The sequence below is a fragment of the Pteropus alecto genome, unplaced genomic scaffold (genome assembly GCF_000325575.1).
Source record: "Pteropus alecto unplaced genomic scaffold, ASM32557v1 scaffold94, whole genome shotgun sequence".
Taxonomy (NCBI): Eukaryota; Metazoa; Chordata; class Mammalia; order Chiroptera; family Pteropodidae; genus Pteropus; species Pteropus alecto.
Genome location: NW_006437736.1, coordinates 5806139 through 5824085, shown reverse-complemented (window position 1 = coordinate 5824085; position 17947 = coordinate 5806139). Strand labels below are relative to the sequence as shown.

General features: G+C 33.1%; 1 protein-coding gene across 1 annotated transcript in view; it reads left to right on the top strand.

Annotated features, from left to right (window-relative positions):
- HCFC2 (host cell factor C2) overlaps positions 1 to 17947 on the top strand; it is a 32940-nt gene continuing 14993 nt past the window's right edge. The window contains exons 1-8 of the mRNA XM_006914530.2: positions 1 to 192; positions 1375 to 1535; positions 8450 to 8658; positions 9456 to 9540; positions 11011 to 11117; positions 11224 to 11412; positions 16655 to 16822; positions 17376 to 17428. Coding sequence (XP_006914592.2) covers positions 16 to 192; positions 1375 to 1535; positions 8450 to 8658; positions 9456 to 9540; positions 11011 to 11117; positions 11224 to 11412; positions 16655 to 16822; positions 17376 to 17428 — 1149 coding nt within the window. The 5' untranslated portion in view covers positions 1 to 15. The remainder of the gene's footprint in view (positions 193 to 1374; positions 1536 to 8449; positions 8659 to 9455; positions 9541 to 11010; positions 11118 to 11223; positions 11413 to 16654; positions 16823 to 17375; positions 17429 to 17947) is intronic.

The following is a 17947-nucleotide window of genomic DNA, read 5'->3' as shown; positions in this document are numbered from 1 at the left end:
GATAACTTTATTATAATGCTTTTAATTTTATTTTGGCAACTAGTTACAAATCAGTGGTTCCTACCAGCTGTTAGAGGAGACATCCCTCCAGGCTGTGCTGCCCATGGATTTGTCTGCGATGGTACCAGAATATTAGTATTTGGGGGAATGGTTGAATATGGAAGATACAGTAATGAGTTATATGAGTTACAAGTAAGTGTACTTCAAATTTATTATTTCAATCCAAAGCTTTAATAATGATATTGCTCATAATTCTTCAAAAATATTTCGTTAACATACTTAAAAGTGTGAGCTTCACCTTTTATAGCTCCCAAGAAATTGTTTCCACTTCATTAAAAGGCAAAGTTTCTAATGTTTTTCCAATACCCAATGCAACATTTGTAACGTTAAGATATCTATTACTTAGCATCAGTTGTACATGTTATATGTTTAGGCTTTTGTATTTTCAAAGTTAGTCTGCAATTGGAAGCACCTAGAAGGTTGGTGAAAACATCGCTGGGCTCTGCCTCCAGAGTTTCTGAATCAATGTGGTCTGTGGTAGGGCCTCAGTATTTGCATTCCTACAAAGTTCCCACCTGCTGCTGATGGTCCCCAGACAATACTTTGAAAACCTCTGCCTTAGTTACAGAAATTGTTACCTCCTGCTAATTGTTACCTCTGCCTTAGTTATATAAATTGTTACCTCATGCTAATAATCTTTTTTGTTTTATTTCTGGCAAGACATACAAAAGAAGGGTAGGTAACAGTTTCCCGTATCCTTTCTAAATATGACTCTCTACTAAATCAGACTCAGAGCCCTCTGTGACAACCCTAACTGACTTTTATTCGTAAACTGTATATATGTTTCAAAGGCTGTGATCATGAGGGCATCTGGTAATTGGCAGAGATAGGTGGATTATACCTATTTACAAGCTACTCATTTCACAAATAATTTTAGATAAAGCATCCATGGCCAGAAAATAAGTTTTAGAGTTTGGTTTGTTAAATGACCTTTATGCTTATTTAAAGGATAAAATATATACCGTTCATGGATAACCTGATTTCAGAAAGTAAGAATACATACATTACATTTAATCTTAAAGCAATATATAATATTTAATTTTTCATTTGGAAGGTATTTTAGGACTGTTAGTGTTTAATATTATAAGCTTAGTTTGCCATTGTGGGAAGTTGTGAATATAGAAGACTAGGCTGAAGTTCTATTGGAACATTTATTTTAATTTTAGAAGTTACCTGCTTACATGTCATTTGTCCCAAAAGTAACTTACTGGAGCCTTCTGATTGGATTCAGATTTAAAAGTATCATATGATGTTGCACTATTAACAATATAGGAATGCTTTCCTGATTTTGTCTGTATTTATGCTCTTTTTTAGGCAAGTCGTTGGTTATGGAAAAAAGTGAAACCCCATCCCCCTTCTTCTGGTTTACCTCCTTGTCCTAGGCTTGGACATAGCTTTTCTTTATATGGTAACAAATGCTATTTGTTTGGTGGCCTGGCAAATGAAAGTGAAGATTCAAACAACAATGTTCCCAGGTATGCCCACTCTTTTTCAGACCAAATGCTTATTTTATGATTTAGATTAAGAATATTTAATTTATTCTGTCATTATTTATTAAAAGAGATAAAGTTTAGCCTTTTGCATTTAAATTTAACAATGAACAAATTTGTGTGCATTTGTGTTTTCCTTAGTCCCTGGAGTATATCCGTTTTCAAAACTATGCCTTTTCTAATAGGAAATCCTTATTGAATCGATATTAATATAACTGCTCATTGCAATATATTTGTATCTTTTGAACCATAATGTATTTTAGTTGTCATAAGTGATAATGAAAAGAATTGTTTTTTATTTTTGAATTAAGTTTTCTCTGGGAATTTGGAGACAAAACCTATTACATGAAGGCCATCTTTTCCATTTTTTGTGCAAGAAGCTATTAGAGTAGTTCACACAAGCAAATGCTTTTTGAACCAATCCTCCCCTAGTTGTTCCAGACAGAATTATTCATGACCTCTTTTCTTTTCGCATAGAGTTTTGATCGCATTGTCATTATAGCACTCGAGATTTGGAGATTCAGAGTTCAAAAGGCTGTTTTCTGATTCACTGCTTACTATGTATTTCCTTTAGTAGAAATAATCGAAGCCCATTTTCCTTCACCATGAAATGGGAGTGATTAAATGCCTTTCAGTGTCACTGTAATGATTAAATAAGATCATTGGCATAATTTTTAAAGCATATAGTACAGTAGTTATTATGACCATGATAATATGTCTTTTTACCTACATTAGGTTAATGTTAGAGTCTTGGTTTTTTTTTTTCAAACTTAAAAAAATAACATATACTAAAATATGGAAAATTTAGAAACTAGAAAAATTGAAGAAATTACAAAGTACATAAAGTTCTTTCTTACAGCATCGCTGCCCCCTAACATAGGTGAGCACACATAATTCAACTGGGTGTGTATCTTTTGGGACCTTTTTCATGTAACACATTGTATTAGTCAGCTTTCATTAGGTTATTATATATAGCAGGCAAGCTTCTCAAGTTTATGCTACTTGAGGGTGCAAATAGATACATGCAATGCTTTTTAAAGCCTTTGATTAAAGCTAGTACATTGATTTCTGTTCGCATTCCATTGGTCAAAGCAAGCCATAAGGCCGGCCCTCAGTCAGTGATCAGGGATGTATGTTCTGCTTACTGGGAGAGGAGAGTTGAGAACATTGATCTGATCCTACACAGACTTGTATTTTCATTTATGGAAGGGAGATCTTTTGTTTTGCTTTGCAACTTTAGTTGTTTTCTTGTTTGTTTTTGTTTTCCTTTAATGATATATATTATGGTATGGCAGTACAATATAGATTGACCTAAATTTGTAAGGCTGAAAAGTAGTCTGAATTATGCAAATTATTTAACCATTCCCCTAGTGATGGACATTTAAATATTTACTTTTTTGTTGTTACTGCAGTCTTTGCACATGTATAAATATTTTTGTAAGATTGATACTTACAAGTGGAATTGCAGAGGATGTCAAAAGGTATTTACATTTAAGTTTGTTAGATACTCCTGAATCAACCTCCAAAGAGAAGGAACCATTTTTGCTCCTAATAACAGTGTACGAGAGTGCCTATACCCTTGCCAATACTGAATTGTCTCACTCTTGGTTTATGCCAAGCTAATATGTGAATACATTTCATGGATTTACTTTGATTTTTTTAAAACTGGGAATGAGCTTAGCAAGCAGAGGGATTGTTTCATAAACTAAATGTCTAACCAATGTAGTATATACTTGAAACTAGTAATAAAATTTTTGAAAAGTTGCAGAAAAAAATGGAATGAGCTTGATTAACTGCTTATTGGACATTTGCAATTCCTTTTTTGAAATAGTTCATATCCATCTTCATTTTTCTTCTTTAAAAAATTGAAGTATAACTTATATACCATAAAATTTAACCCTTTTATATGTACAATTCAATGATTTTTAGTAAATTTACAGTATTGAGTAACCATCACTACGATCTAGTTTTAGAAGATTTCCATCACTCCAAAAAGAAACTTCTTATCCATTTGCTGTCAGTCCCATTCCCATCCTGATCCCCAGGCAACCACTAATCTACTTTCCATCTCCATAGATTAGCCTTTTATAGACATTTTGTATAAATGTGATTTTCTGCATTTATCTTCTTTCACTTAGCGTAATGTTTTTGAGGTTCAACCATCTTGTAACGTGTATCAAATATTTCTTCCTTTTTATTGCCAAATAGTACTCCATTGTATGGATAGATCACATTTTGTTTATCCATTCATCAGTTGATGGACAATTGGATTGTTTCCAGTTTTTGAATTTTATGAATAATGCTACTATTAAATATTTGCATACAGGTCTTTGTATGGACACATATTTCTTTTTCTTGGTCAGAACCCTAGCAGTAGAATTGCCGGGTCATGTGGTAGATTTATATTTAGCTTCGTAAGAACTACCAAACTATTTTCCAAAGTGGCTATACTATTTTACATTCCCGCCAGCAATGTAGAAAGGTTCTAATTCCTCCACATCCTTGCTAACACTTGTTATTGTCTGCCTTTTTATCGTATAGTCAACATAGTGGATATAAGGTAGTACCTCATTATGGTTTTAATTTGCATTTCCCTAATGGCCAGTGATATTGAACATCTTTTCATGAGCTTTTTAGCCATTTGTATATTTCTTTGGTGAAATTTCTATTCAAATCTTCATTGATTTTTTTTTTTTTTTTTTTGTATTCTTATTGAATTGTATCCTGGATACAAATTTGTTTGTTTTTTTTTTAATCAGAAATGTGATTTGCAAATATTTTCTTCCAGTCTGTAGCTTGTCTTTTCATTTTCTTAATGGTATTTTTTGAAGCTCAAAGTTTTTAATTTTGATAAGTCTAGTTTATCAATTTTTTCTTTGATGGATCATGCTTTTAATATTTAAGAACTCTTCCTATTTCAAGATTATAAAGATTTGTTCCTCTATTTTCTTTTAAAAGTTTTATAGTGTTAGCTCTTATATTTATACCTGCGATTTATTTTGAGTTAATTTTTATGCCTGGGGTAAAGTGTTTAAATTCACCTTTTTACATGTGGATATCCAGTTGTCCTAACACCATTTGTTGAAAAAACTAGACTTAGCATCTTGATTGAAAATCAATTGACTCTAAGTGTAAGGGTTTATTTCTAGACTCAGTTCTGTTCCATTGATTTATATGTCTAGCCTTATGCCAATACCATACTTTAGCTTTATAGTAAGTTTTGAATTCAGACTATGTAAATTCTCAAATTTTATTATTCTTTTTCAAGAATGTTTTGGCTGTTGTGGGTGCTTTGCATTTTTAAATTTTAGAATCAACTTACCAATTTCTGCAAAAAATTCTGCTGGGATTTTGATAGGGATTGTATTGAATATATAGATCAATGTGGAGAATTGCTATCTTACTAATATTGACTTCCAATCCATGAACATGGAATGTCTCTTCATTTATTTAGGTCTTCTTTAATTTCTCTGAGCAGTATTTTGAGATTTTCAATGTACGAGTCTTGCTTTACTTTGTTAAATTTATTTATAATTTTTTATTCTTTTTGATGACATTTTGAATAGATTTGGTTTCTTAATTTCATTTTTGAATTGTTCATTACTAGTATATAGAAATACAGTTGGTCTGTGTATATTGATCTTATATTCTGACTTTACTGAAGTCATTTATTATTTTTAATTGTATTTTTTTTTATTTCAGTTTTTATTACTGATTCTTAGGAGTTCTTTATAGTTTTTGTTTAATGTTCCCAATATTTTTTCCAAGTCTTCTATTTGACTTTTTTTTTAAAGAGTTTTCATTTTTGGTCTATCAAATTTGACAGTTTTTTCTCTTGTGGCTTTCTGGTTTTGGATCTTGCTTAGGAAAACTTTCCTACCTCAATATTATAAAAATAATTTTTCTATATTTTTTTCCAGTACATTCACAGATTTGGTTTTCGTTTGAAACATCAATTCACCTGGAATGTATTTTTGTGACTACTGTGAGGCTTTTTCTTTTTAATAGATTACCAATTCTCCCACCACCCTTTATTAAATAAGCCATTTTTTTCCCCTGTTAATGTGCATTCCCATCTGTGTCATATCTATATCCTCCTATAAATGTGCCTTTTTCTAGGCTTTGTAGACCAGGGGTTACAAAATATTCTCTGTAGGTCAAATATGGCCTGCTGCCTGTTTTTGTTAATAAAGTTTTATTGGAACACAGCCATACCCATTTATTTACATATTGTCCCAGGCTGCTTTCTATTAAAAGAGCAGAGCTCAGTAGTTGTGACAGACTTTTTGACCTGCAAAGCCTAAAATATTTATTATCTGGCCCTTTACAAAAAAAGTTTGTCACCTCTTCTTTTAGACTCTATTTTGTTTCGTTAATATAATTACCTTTCTGTCATTAATTGTGATGTTCGCTCTAGGTTTTTAGTATGTCTTTGATCAGATTAAGCAAGTTTTCTAAAATTCTAGTTTGCTAACTAGTTTTTTCCTCTTTTTTAACAACAACAAAAAAATGAATGTTGAGGTAGTTCTCATTCACTTCAGGTATATAAAGAACTTACTGTTTCTTTTTTTTTTATTTTGTGACTATGTTATTAAGTTCTGCAGTTAAGTTCTCTAATTTGAATTCTTATTCATTTATTTTCAGTATTGTTTCATAATAAATGCTATATACTTTCCTTTGATTATGGCTTTGGCCATATTCTTAGTTAAACCTTACTTTATTGTGTTACAGTATTCTTTTCATATTTTGCTGAATTCACTTTGCCAACATTTATTTTTACTATCTATAGTCATTAATGAATTTGCCTTTATTGTCTTTATTTGGGGGAGTAGGGTGCTGTTCTAATCTGATTTGAGTATCAGGATTATGTTACCCCTCGGCTGTGTTCTGAGGCTGTAGGAAGTTCTCCATCCCAAGAGACTTTGTTTTATAATAGGGAAGTTGTTCCCTGCCCTTGTATTTTATGTCTTCTATCTACTTTACTTGTTGCCCTCCCCTACCCTGCCCCGCTTTTCCTGCCTTTGCTAGATATTTTAAATTGTGATGAGGGTGAATATTGTGTTCGTATATGTATGTATGTTTGTATATCCGTGTTAGTGTGTATATGTATACACATTTATGTAATTTTTATTTCCTATTCTGTGAAATGTCAGTTTATATCTTTTTTATCTATGTCTTGTGTGATTGTCATTATCTTGATTTGGTAGGAGTTCTTTAAGAAAATTCGATCTTTTTCTGTGATGTGTACCAAATTCATTTTCACAGTTTGTCTTTTTTCTTTTGATACTATTTATAGTGTTATTTTTTCCTGGTCATCTTATTAACTGCTTTTCATAAACTGTGCTTTCTTTTTCTTTTTCTTTACTTTTTCTTGATTTTTGTTTTTTTTAAATTCTTTCTTTACTTATAGTGATTTGAAAGTTATATGTGCTAATTCTGTGCTTCCCTTAGTTGCTCAGAAATTACCAAACATTTAGGAATAGATTTCTACTTTTATCTTTAGGCTTTTTTGCTTACTTTCTTTTTCCATATGTTCTATATAATCATGAACCTTGTTCCAGATTACAATAATGTTAAGAAATTAATTTTTTAGTCTTTCTTAGTGATTATTTAGATCTCAACAACCACAGTTCTCAACATCAATTTAAATGGAATCATAAATTACTGGTTTCTTTGCACTATTATTTCTCTTATTCAATGTATTCTTTCTTGGATTTCTTTTAATTTTTCCTGATTCACATCTAGAATCACTTTTTAAAAATATTTTTAGAATCATTTTTCCCTAAAACAATTAAATGGCTAAACTTTAAAGTTTTATATATCCTCAACTGTTTTAATTTTGCTCTCATACTTGATAATTTGATAGGAAATAGGTTTCTATAAAAGTCATTTTGCTCAAAACATTCAAAACATCCATGTCAGTTTCTAGAGTAAAAAAAAAAAGCTATGTAGACATTGTTATGTAGACAACATTGTTATGTAGACAGCTATGTAGACAACATTGTTATGTAGACAGCTATGTAGACAACATTATAGAGTGAAAATTTTAAAAAAAGGAAAACTTGCAAAGCAACATTTGTCGTATGCCTCATTTTTACATATGTAGGTATTCATAGAGAGATCTTACGAATTATTGTCAATAGTGATTTTTTTCTGGTTATCTTGTACCATGTAGTAAACTGCCCCAAAAGTTAGTGATGCAAGGTAACAACCACTTTATTATGCTCATGGATTCTGTGCTTTAGGAATTCATATAGGGCATAGCAGTGATAACTATGCACTCAGATGGGAAGGCGTGAATGGTCACTTCTATGTCTGATGCCTCAGCTGAAATGGCTCAAGGATGCACTCAGCTAGTACTGTCATCCTGTGTGTTTACATATGGCCTCTCCAGATGGTGGTTTTGTGATAGTTGGCCTTATGTTGTGATTCAGGATTCCAAGAGCAGGCGTTCTGTAGTAAAGCTGCATTCACCTTCTGTAACTGAGCCTCAGAGGGTCACATAGTATCATTTTATCATACTCTGTTGGTCGAAGCAGTCACAAGCCTCCCCACAAGGAGAGGACGTAGACCCTTACCTCCTGGTGGGCATAGTGACAGAGAATTTGCAGCTATATTTTGAAACAATTAGAGTTGTTGTCATGGACAAGAGTGTTGGCTAAATGATGGCAGAAATTTTTTAGATCTCTTCTGTTCACTACTTATCCCCAGAAGAGTGCCTGGTACACAGCAATGTTTGATAAATATGTGTTGATAAATACGGGTTTCTGCCCTCCTAATGCCCTTTGGTACTATATGAATTTTTCACAATAAGCATACATTATCTTTATAGATAGAAACAAAAAGCAAATAAAAGGTATCTATATGTTAATGTTTTAATTTCTTTCATGATATCCTAGATATTTAAATGATTTTTATGAGTTGGAGCTGCAGCATGGTTCTGGTGTTGTGGGTTGGAGCATTCCAGTGACTAAAGGGATTGTGCCTTCTCCAAGAGAATCCCACACAGCTGTTATATATTGCAAAAAAGATTCTGGGAGTCCTAAAATGTATGTCTTCGGTGGAATGTGTGGTGCTCGCCTGGATGACCTGTGGCAACTTGACTTAGGTAAGCTTAGCTCAATTCAGGCTCAGAAATTGGTTATGATTGATAAAGGCAAATAAAAAATAGCTTTAAAAATATTTTTGAGTACAGTATTTATTGAGTTGCACTTATATTTATATCTAGTGCTTGTAGCCATCCACAGGGCGAGTGGGTTGTGATGTGAATGGTTTCTGATCAATGAGATTAAACAAATGAATGTTTGATATATGACAGTAACTCTCCTGTGCTCCCTATAAGTAGGGTCACCGTATGTCCTGGTTTGCCTGGAATGGTCCTGGTTCATCTTATCATACCATGTAATTATCAGTAGTACCCTTGTTCTCTCTGTAAAGTAGCTCAGCTACGGATGATCAAATTTATATGGTTACTCTACCTACAGGAAAGGCAGCATTAGTAAGGTTATTGCTGGTCAGTGAAAAATCCGTGGGTAGCTCTTTTTGAAGAGATCCTAGGAATGAATAATTGGAGAATAGATATACCTTTCACTTTTGACCATCTTCTGCACAATGTACACTTACTTAAAATGTTAAAATCCCTAATCTGGTCTCAATTCAAAATGGTGGCACCCTAAATATACTTCATTATTACAAGCACTAACATTCAAGTGTAAATAGATTTCTGTGAATGGCAGTTGATGTCAGCTGGAAATGTTTAAGATGAAATTCTAATAGTGGTTTGAAATATTTTTGCTTCGTTTTAATAAGTCCTTTTTGATTTTATTTTTTTTTCTAAATTCTGCAAGTCGAGGTACTTTGCTATTGTTAGATCAAGTTGCTAATATGCTTATTTTTTGCTTTTAGAAACTATGTCATGGTCAAAACCAGAAACTAAAGGGACAGTGCCACTTCCACGAAGCCTTCACACAGCCAGCGTTATAGGAAACAAGTATGGGTTTTTTTGGTTTTTGTTTTTACTTTTTTTTTTTAACTAACTTAAGAAAGATAACACACAAAGAAGAGCGATGCTACTAGTTTCTTGGAAATATATTACTGAATTTAACGATGTTTGATTATGCTTACTGAAGCTAAAATAACATGCCTATGGAAGCTAAAATATCTAATGTGCCATTTTCTAATGCTGCCTCTTATACTTATGTTCCTTAGAATGCCTTGCACAAAATATGTATTAAGTTTAAAACAGAGTGTCATCAGACTGATCTGCACTCTGTCAGCAGGTTTGACACACGTAACTCACTGTTTCTTTTTGCATGTTTTTGGTAGTCCTTGATATGTACTCAGGTATGTACTCAGTATGTGCACTCAGTGATTATACTTTGGATGGAATTATGGTTAAACTATAGACTCTGTGACCAGATTACCCGAATTCAAGTCTCAGCTTTGCTACTTTTCCTCTATGACCTGGGGCAAGGAAACTTAAATCTGTCTGTACCCCTATTTCCTCAAACATAAAATGCAGATGATAATAAAATCTATTTCACAAGGTTGTCATAAGGATTAAATGGATTAATATATATAAAATGATTCAAACAGTGCCTGGCCCATAGAGAACACTTCTGAATGGTTAGCTGTTACTATCATCATCAAGTTACCTTATTTGTGCAACAGTGGACCAGAATTAGGAGTATTGTTTAAATAGAATTTAATTAAGTATTTACTTATATAGGGACTTTGCCTTAAAAGTAATGTTTTAGGAAGCAACTAGTTATAATTTAGAACCTCATTTTTCTTTTAAAAAATAGACATAAACAAAATAGATATTTTTTAAACAGCAGAACTCTTTTATAAAAGGCTACTTTTCATTGAAACTATAATATATAATATAGATTTAAAAAATAGAGCTTCTCTGGTTGGCTTGAAGTCACATGGGCTCCAAGCTCTTCCCGATGAGCCTTTGTCCTTCAGTAGCCATTAGGCAAGTCTCAAGGACCCCTAAGGCCTGAGGAATATACTTTAAAGTTTTTCATTTGAGTGGTGTCAGTGGCCTAAGTTATATGAAACTTAATCTTCTTTGGTTACTATATACATACAATTCTAAACATGAGTTTGAATGTCATCAATCATCAGAGTGTCTTTCTGACTGAGATACCCTTAAGTATGTTACATACAATATTGATTGTCAGATGTGTTATAATTGGGATATTCCCCACTTTAGATAACTCACCAGAGAGAAATAATTTTGATTCTTCATTGCTTCATAAAATTTGCAAACTCTCGAGAGACCACTTTATTCATTATCTTATTCCCATTACCTTGACATGATAGTGAGTAACTACAGAACTAGTCAACAGATAAGAAAGTTAAGTCTATTCTTAGCATTTTAAATCTAAAAAAATAAAATTAAAGCTTTAGAAAAAATTCAGCTACTTTATGTTCTTTTTTTGTTGTTGTTATTCAGGATGTACATTTTTGGTGGATGGGTTCCACATAAGGGGGAAAATACTGAGACTTCACCTCATGATTGTGAATGGAGATGTACTAGTTCATTTTCTTACCTAAATCTGGGTGAGTCTTTTTAGAGTTACTTATTGAAATAAAATGTATTAAACACATTTCTGTTCTGTTGTTTAAGAGAGTAATAGATTAGTCATGGATGTTTCTATTTCTTCAGATACAGCAGAGTGGACCACCCTAGTATCAGATTCTCAGGAAGATAAAAAAAATTTAAGACCGAGACCAAGAGCCGGACACTGTGCTGTTGCAGTTGGCACTCGATTGTATTTTTGGAGTGGGAGAGATGGCTACAAAAAAGCACTGAATAGTCAAGTTTGCTGCAAGGATCTTTGGTATCTTGATACTGGTAGGTAAGAGTATTTAACAAATAGTTTTTCCTTTAGGTAGATAAATATTCGAATAATGTCTGTCTTTTGAGAATTATTGTAAATGCCACTGCCTGCCTTTCTTTCTCATAATTAAAAATACATAGAGGAAATAATTATATAGAGATACTTTTCATTCCAGGGAAGTTTCTTAATTTCCCTCCCCTTGAGTGTAGACTGCTTTTAGTGACTCCCTTCCAAAGAATAGACTATGGAAAGGGAAAAATAGTATCCCATATCATGTGGTAAGAAACTTACTTTTGTAGTACTGTTTCCCAAAACCCATAACCGCACTCTAATTATGAGAATGTATATAGGGTCTACAGAACAATACTCTTTAAATTTTAAAAGTGATGAACAACAAGGAAAAAACTGAGAAACAGTCACAAATTGGAAGATACTTAAGGAGACATGATGACTGAATGCAAGGTAGTACCCTAGATTGGATCTTGGAACAAAAAAGACATTAAGTGAAAAATTGAATAGTCTGTAGTTTAGTTAATAGTACTCTGATGTTAATTTCTTAATTTTCACAAATGTGTTAGCATTAGGGGAAACTGAGTAAAGGGTATGTAGGAACTCTTTTTTTGCAATTTTTCTATAAATCTACAAATTATTCCAAAATAAAAAGATTTTTTAAAAGTATCACAACCAAAATTTTTTTAAAATATGAAACTCACATCCATTCTTCAATAAGTATTTATTGATTGACAACTGTGTACCAGGAATTGTTCTAAATACTGAGAATACAGCAGTAACAAGACTGATAATATCCCTGCTGCCAAAGGACTTAAATTCTAAGAGAATGTGAGGGCAGGGCGATGATGGACAGTAATCAAACAAATGAACAAAGTAAGTTCAATTTCTGGTAAGCATATGAAGACAGTAAGAACAATGAGATAGTGACAGGGAGAGGTGTTCTAGGAATTTCAGGAGAGGGATGGCTACTTCAAAATGGGTACGTAGAAAAGAATGAGCTGGCATTTGGAATGTAATCCAAGTGGTGAGAAGATGCTATCCATGTAAAAAGCTAAGGGAAAACATTGCAGAAGGAGTGAACAGCGAGTACAAGGGCCCTGAGATGGGAGTACTTGGCGTGTTTTTTTGGTGATGTATTTGAGCTGAGCAAAAGAAGAGAGTGCAGGAACAATGTCAGAGAGACAACCACAGGACAGATCATGTCGGGCCTCGAACATCATGGTAGAGTTTAAATTGTTTTTAAAATACAGTGGTAAGTTATTTATTAGTTTTAAGGAGAAATATGCCATGATCAATTGAACATTTTGGAAGAGCCACTGCAGTCGTGTGGAAAATAAACTGTAGAGGTCAGGAGGGCACACAAGGAGACAAGATGGGAGGCTTTTGCAGTTGTCAAGAAAGTCTTACACTGTAGTAGTGACAATGGATATGAGGAGAAATGGATAAATCTAGAATATATTTTGGAGTTCTTGTGGAACTGGCTGATAAATTGGGTGTGGCAGATGACAGAAAGAGGGAAGTGGAGGATAAAGATTTTAGCTTGAAAAATTTGGTGATATTTCCATTTACTGAGATGTGGAAGTCTGAGGAGAAAACAGGCTTGTGAAGAAAATTAAAAGTTCCATTTAGACCATGCTAAGTTTGAAATAACAAGATGAAGTAGGCAGTTGAGTGAATAAAGTCTGCAAGCCAGTTGAGAAATCAGATCTGGAGATGTAATATGTGTTATATGAGAAAGGCATATTATATATAAAACATACTATGATTCTACTTTTTTTTTAAGTGTATAAACAAAAATATGGAAGAATACACTGGGTACTGAAGTATTATTTAAGAGGTGAAATTATACCTTTTCTTAAAAGTTTTTCTCTCTTATCTGTGTTTTCTACAGTAGTATGCATTACTTTGGTAATGTAAACACATTTTATTTTAAAATTAAGATAATTGAAAAAACATTAAATAGAACAAAATTAGAGACTAAATGCTTTCTATGAAAGAAGCACATACTAGCAAGTGGGAGAGAAATGTAGAAAATTCAACTTACTGATCTATCTTTGAAATTGAGAATTATTAACTAAAGCCCAAGGATAAGTTTCAGTCTCTCTGAGAATGGAAGAAATATGTGCATGTGTGTTTCTCAGTAGTGAATATGTCACTTTAAGCAGATTCTCTAAGGGATCTGTGGCATTTAAAAGGGTAAAAATCATTGTCTCTGAATGGCCAGTTTTTCCATAGACCTTACAATGGGAGACTTTAGACATAAATGGCTATTATCATAAGGGCAATCTTAAATTTTGCTTTTCCTTTTAATAAATTGGCATCAGGGGGAGGAGGGAGGTAGATGGGGTAAAAGAGGTCAAATATATGGTGACAGAAAGAAATCTAACTATGGGAGGTAAACACTCAATGCAATATATATATGCCTTACTATTAAATTGTACACCTGAAACTTACTGGATTTTGTTAACCAATGTCACCATTAAATAGATAGATAGATAGACAGACAGACGACAGACAGATAGAGATAGATAGATAGATGATAGATAGATAGATGATAGATAGATAGATAGATAGATAGATAGATAGATAGATAGATAGATAAATGGCATCAATATTGGGGGTGAGGAATGAGGGTTCTTCATCTTGCCTTTTTTTCACTTTTAGTCAAACTTTGTGCATTTGATAACATTTAAAAGAGTAGTATAATTCCATAAGGCTTTTCATGAAAAATAGTCTTTTGTGCCCATCCTTCTTCTATTTTCCTTGCTTCAAAAGCATCTTCTTTCAACTCTGTTAAACAATTTTTTTGGTATTTACTTCTACATCTTCATAGAACATAAATATATTGTTATTTTGATTTTTTTAAGTTTAGGTATAATGTGTTCACTTTGTACTATGGAAGTTAAGGATTTATCTCTTCTTACCATTCCTCACCTCTCTCCTATGCACCTTCCCTACCTCCTAGTGTCTCAATATGATTACACCATAATTTTGTTAAGTGAATATTCAGTGTTTACATCATGACTGTATAAACACTGTTCACAGGCGAGCCATGTAGAATATTGCGAATGCTTTCCTCGCACAATTTTTTATTTGCTGTGGATTAATAATTGTCACTTTTGTTTGTTTTGGAGTTATATGTATTTACCACTAATTCAATCCATACTCTCTGTTAGTCGTTTAAATCTTTCATCTCATTATGGTTAGATGCATCAGATGTTCTGTCAGATTCCATCATCTTGAAGAAATTTCTTCTGCTCCAGTCTGGGCTGATTACCCTCCACAGATCGAGCACAGCTATCATCTTGGGAGTCTCCCTCCATCATCTCCCAGGAATATGTGTTGCTTCTCACTTTTGCTAGAATCCCTTTGTCCTGGCCCCATATTTTTCCCTACCTTAGTCTACTTCCTCATTTTTTTGTGGAGCACACCCCAGGAGAAGGGTGCATAGGTGACAGATTTATTTTGAAGTCTTGCATTGTTTGAAAATATGTTCAGTCTTCCTTCTCATTAAATTGGCAGTGTGCATGGAAAGAGAGTTCTACATTAGAAATTATTACACAAGAATTTGGAAAACATTCTTATACTGTATTCAGGTTTCTAGTGTCTTTGTTGAGAAATTTAAACCACTTTTGATTTTCAGTCCTTTTAAATGTGAACTTTCCCATCATCCCTGATAGCTTTTAGGATTTTTTTTCTTTGTCCTCCTTATTAATTTTCATGATAATGTGCCTGTTGTGCGTCTGTTTTTAAAACATCATGTTGAGTATTCAGTGGGTCCTTTCAGTTTAGAAACTCATGTTCTTCATTTATGGGAATTTTCTTGACTTATTTCATTGATTTACACTCTACTGTTTTCTCTGTCCTCTCCTAATGTACCTTCTATTATGTGGATGGTGTGTGTACCTCCTAGACTTGTCTTCTTATCGTCTGCTCTTGTTCAAGAACAGGTTGCCTTACTTTGAAAAACATAAATAAACTGGATTGTGAATGGAGTCGTAGAGGAATTTACATAGGAATAGTTGAAGGAACTAGGCTTAATTATTCTCTGAAACATGGGTCCCTAACCTCCAGGCCACATATCTGCTGGTCCATGGCCTGTTAGAAACCGGGCCACACAGTAGGAGGTGAGCCAAGCTTCATCTGTATTTGCAGCTACTCCCCAGCACTAGCATCATCGCCTCAGCTCCACCTCAGATCATCAGGCATTAGATTCTCATAGGAGTACCAGTCCCTGGTGCCAGAAAGGTTAGAGATGGTTGCTCTAAAACAGGCCCATCAAATTTTTTTCTGTAAAGGCCCACGCAATAAATATTTAAGCTTTGCAGGTCATATGGTCTCTGTTATAACTACTCAACTCTGCTGTGATAGCACAAAAGCAGTCATTAACAATATATAAATAAATGAGCATAGCTGTGTTTTAATAAAACTTTATTTATAAAAACAGGCACATGAGCATAGTTTCCTGACCCTTACTCTAAAAGATACAAAGAGATAGATATTAGACTTGTTCTGTAAGGATTAAATTATAGTTTATAGATTTCAACTCACTAGAAGAATAAATTTCTTTATATAACTATGCAAAGATGGAATGTATTGCCTTGAGAATTGTGAGTTCCATGATTTAGTAGGTAAACTAAAAGAGGACCAAGGATATTGTAGAAATAATGTCAGGTCCTTTTTTCCAGTTATAAGAGTCTATGATTATTTGTTTGGAAAATGTTAGTAATATTTTATACCAAAGTAATTACCTGTGTGGGGTAGTACAAGTTTTGATAAGAGAGTATTAACTTCAAAGAAGTTATGTTTTTCTAAAAATATCATACCTGAATCATCTTTGCTAACAGTAACAGTATTTCTAATATGTATATTATTGGCTAAAAATTGGCTCATTAAATTAAAAACTTAGAGGGTAAAATTATGTAGCTATAACTATGTAATACTTGATTTCTCGCCCACTTCTAGGATTAAACATTTTTTCTGAATCTGATGACTCAAATAGCTTGGAACTAGATTGTAGATTTATTTGTATAAGGAAATAAATAAATAAATAGAGTCAGAACCTCGAACTATTTTCATTTGACCAACTATAGCTATGATCAGATAAGTAAATTTTCTCCCTCTTGGTAAACAGATGAAATACTCATTGCTAACATTTTCAGAGCTCCAGGTCCACACAGACTTTATAGGCAAACTGTTGATACATTTGAAACTTAAATGTATAATATCGATATTGTTCTTTAGAAAAACCACCAGCACCATCACAAGTACAACTGATCAAAGCCACTACCAACTCTTTTCATGTCAAATGGGATGAAGTACCTACGGTTGAGGGTTATCTTTTGCAGCTGAATACAGACTTGCCGTACCAAGCTGTGTCATCAGATTCTTCAGCAGCACCAAATATGCAAGGTAACATAATATTCACGCTTAAAGCATGTGTGCTCATGTTTTTTGTTTGTTTGTTTGTTTTGTTTTTAAAGATACTGCAGAAAAGCCTGTAAATAGGCCTAGTTTAAGAAATTTTATATGATGTTTTCTGTCTGGTAAATTCAGTATGTTGTGTTTCCACTCTGAAACGTGACTGTCTTACTATCATGATATAGTTGAACAAGGATATGTAGGGTAGAATGTTTCTCCTGCAGTTCATTTTGATGGACTTTCTTAATTTGACAAGCTACTTGACTTCAGGAGATGGTTTTAATTAGCTTTCATAAATATTTCAGCTTTTTTCGAAAGTATTTTTAACAGGCACTCGGAAAGTAAAAGCAAATTTAATTTTACATGTTCTTCCAGAAAGGATTTCAGTCAACTATTAAGCAAACTATTAAGGAAGCAGATAAACTTTGAATGAAGATACTACATTTTTAAGCCTTTATATGTAACTTTTAAAACTATTTGATTGTAATATTTTTTATTGAAGCTTATTTAGAGCATATCTGTCTGAACTTTCTCATTTCTGCAGGAGTCAGGATGGATCCTCACAGACAAGGCAGTAATAGCATCGTTCCCAACAGCGTAAGTTAAAAAAATTTAGGATGGTAAATGAACATGTATGGTTACAATCCCATTTTTTATTACTGTTTTTAGCATATTACCCTAGGACAGGGATTCTCAACCCTGCTGCATATCAGAATCACCTCTCAGATTAAAAAGCAAACAGAAGCAGATTCTTAAACCTTTCCCCAGATCTAGTAGCAGAATCTTTAGACTGATGGCCGGGTAGCTCTGTTTTTAAGGGATGCTCCATAGACTGTTTTGACATTAGCCTGAATTAAGACCCCCTGGCCAAGAGATTGAAGTCTAGCCTCATTACACATAGCATCTGAGGCTAATCCATTATAATTTATACTTACAGTATCTTGAAATCTATATTTTGACATTTCTTAATATCATACATTCATTTTAAACTTCTAAAGATACATTTCAAAAATATATATGAAATATATTTCTTTGCTACATATTTTGTTTACCAAAGAATATGAGTTGCCAAGTTCAGCACCTGTGTTTGTGAGGTTATTTTTTGTTAATGAAATG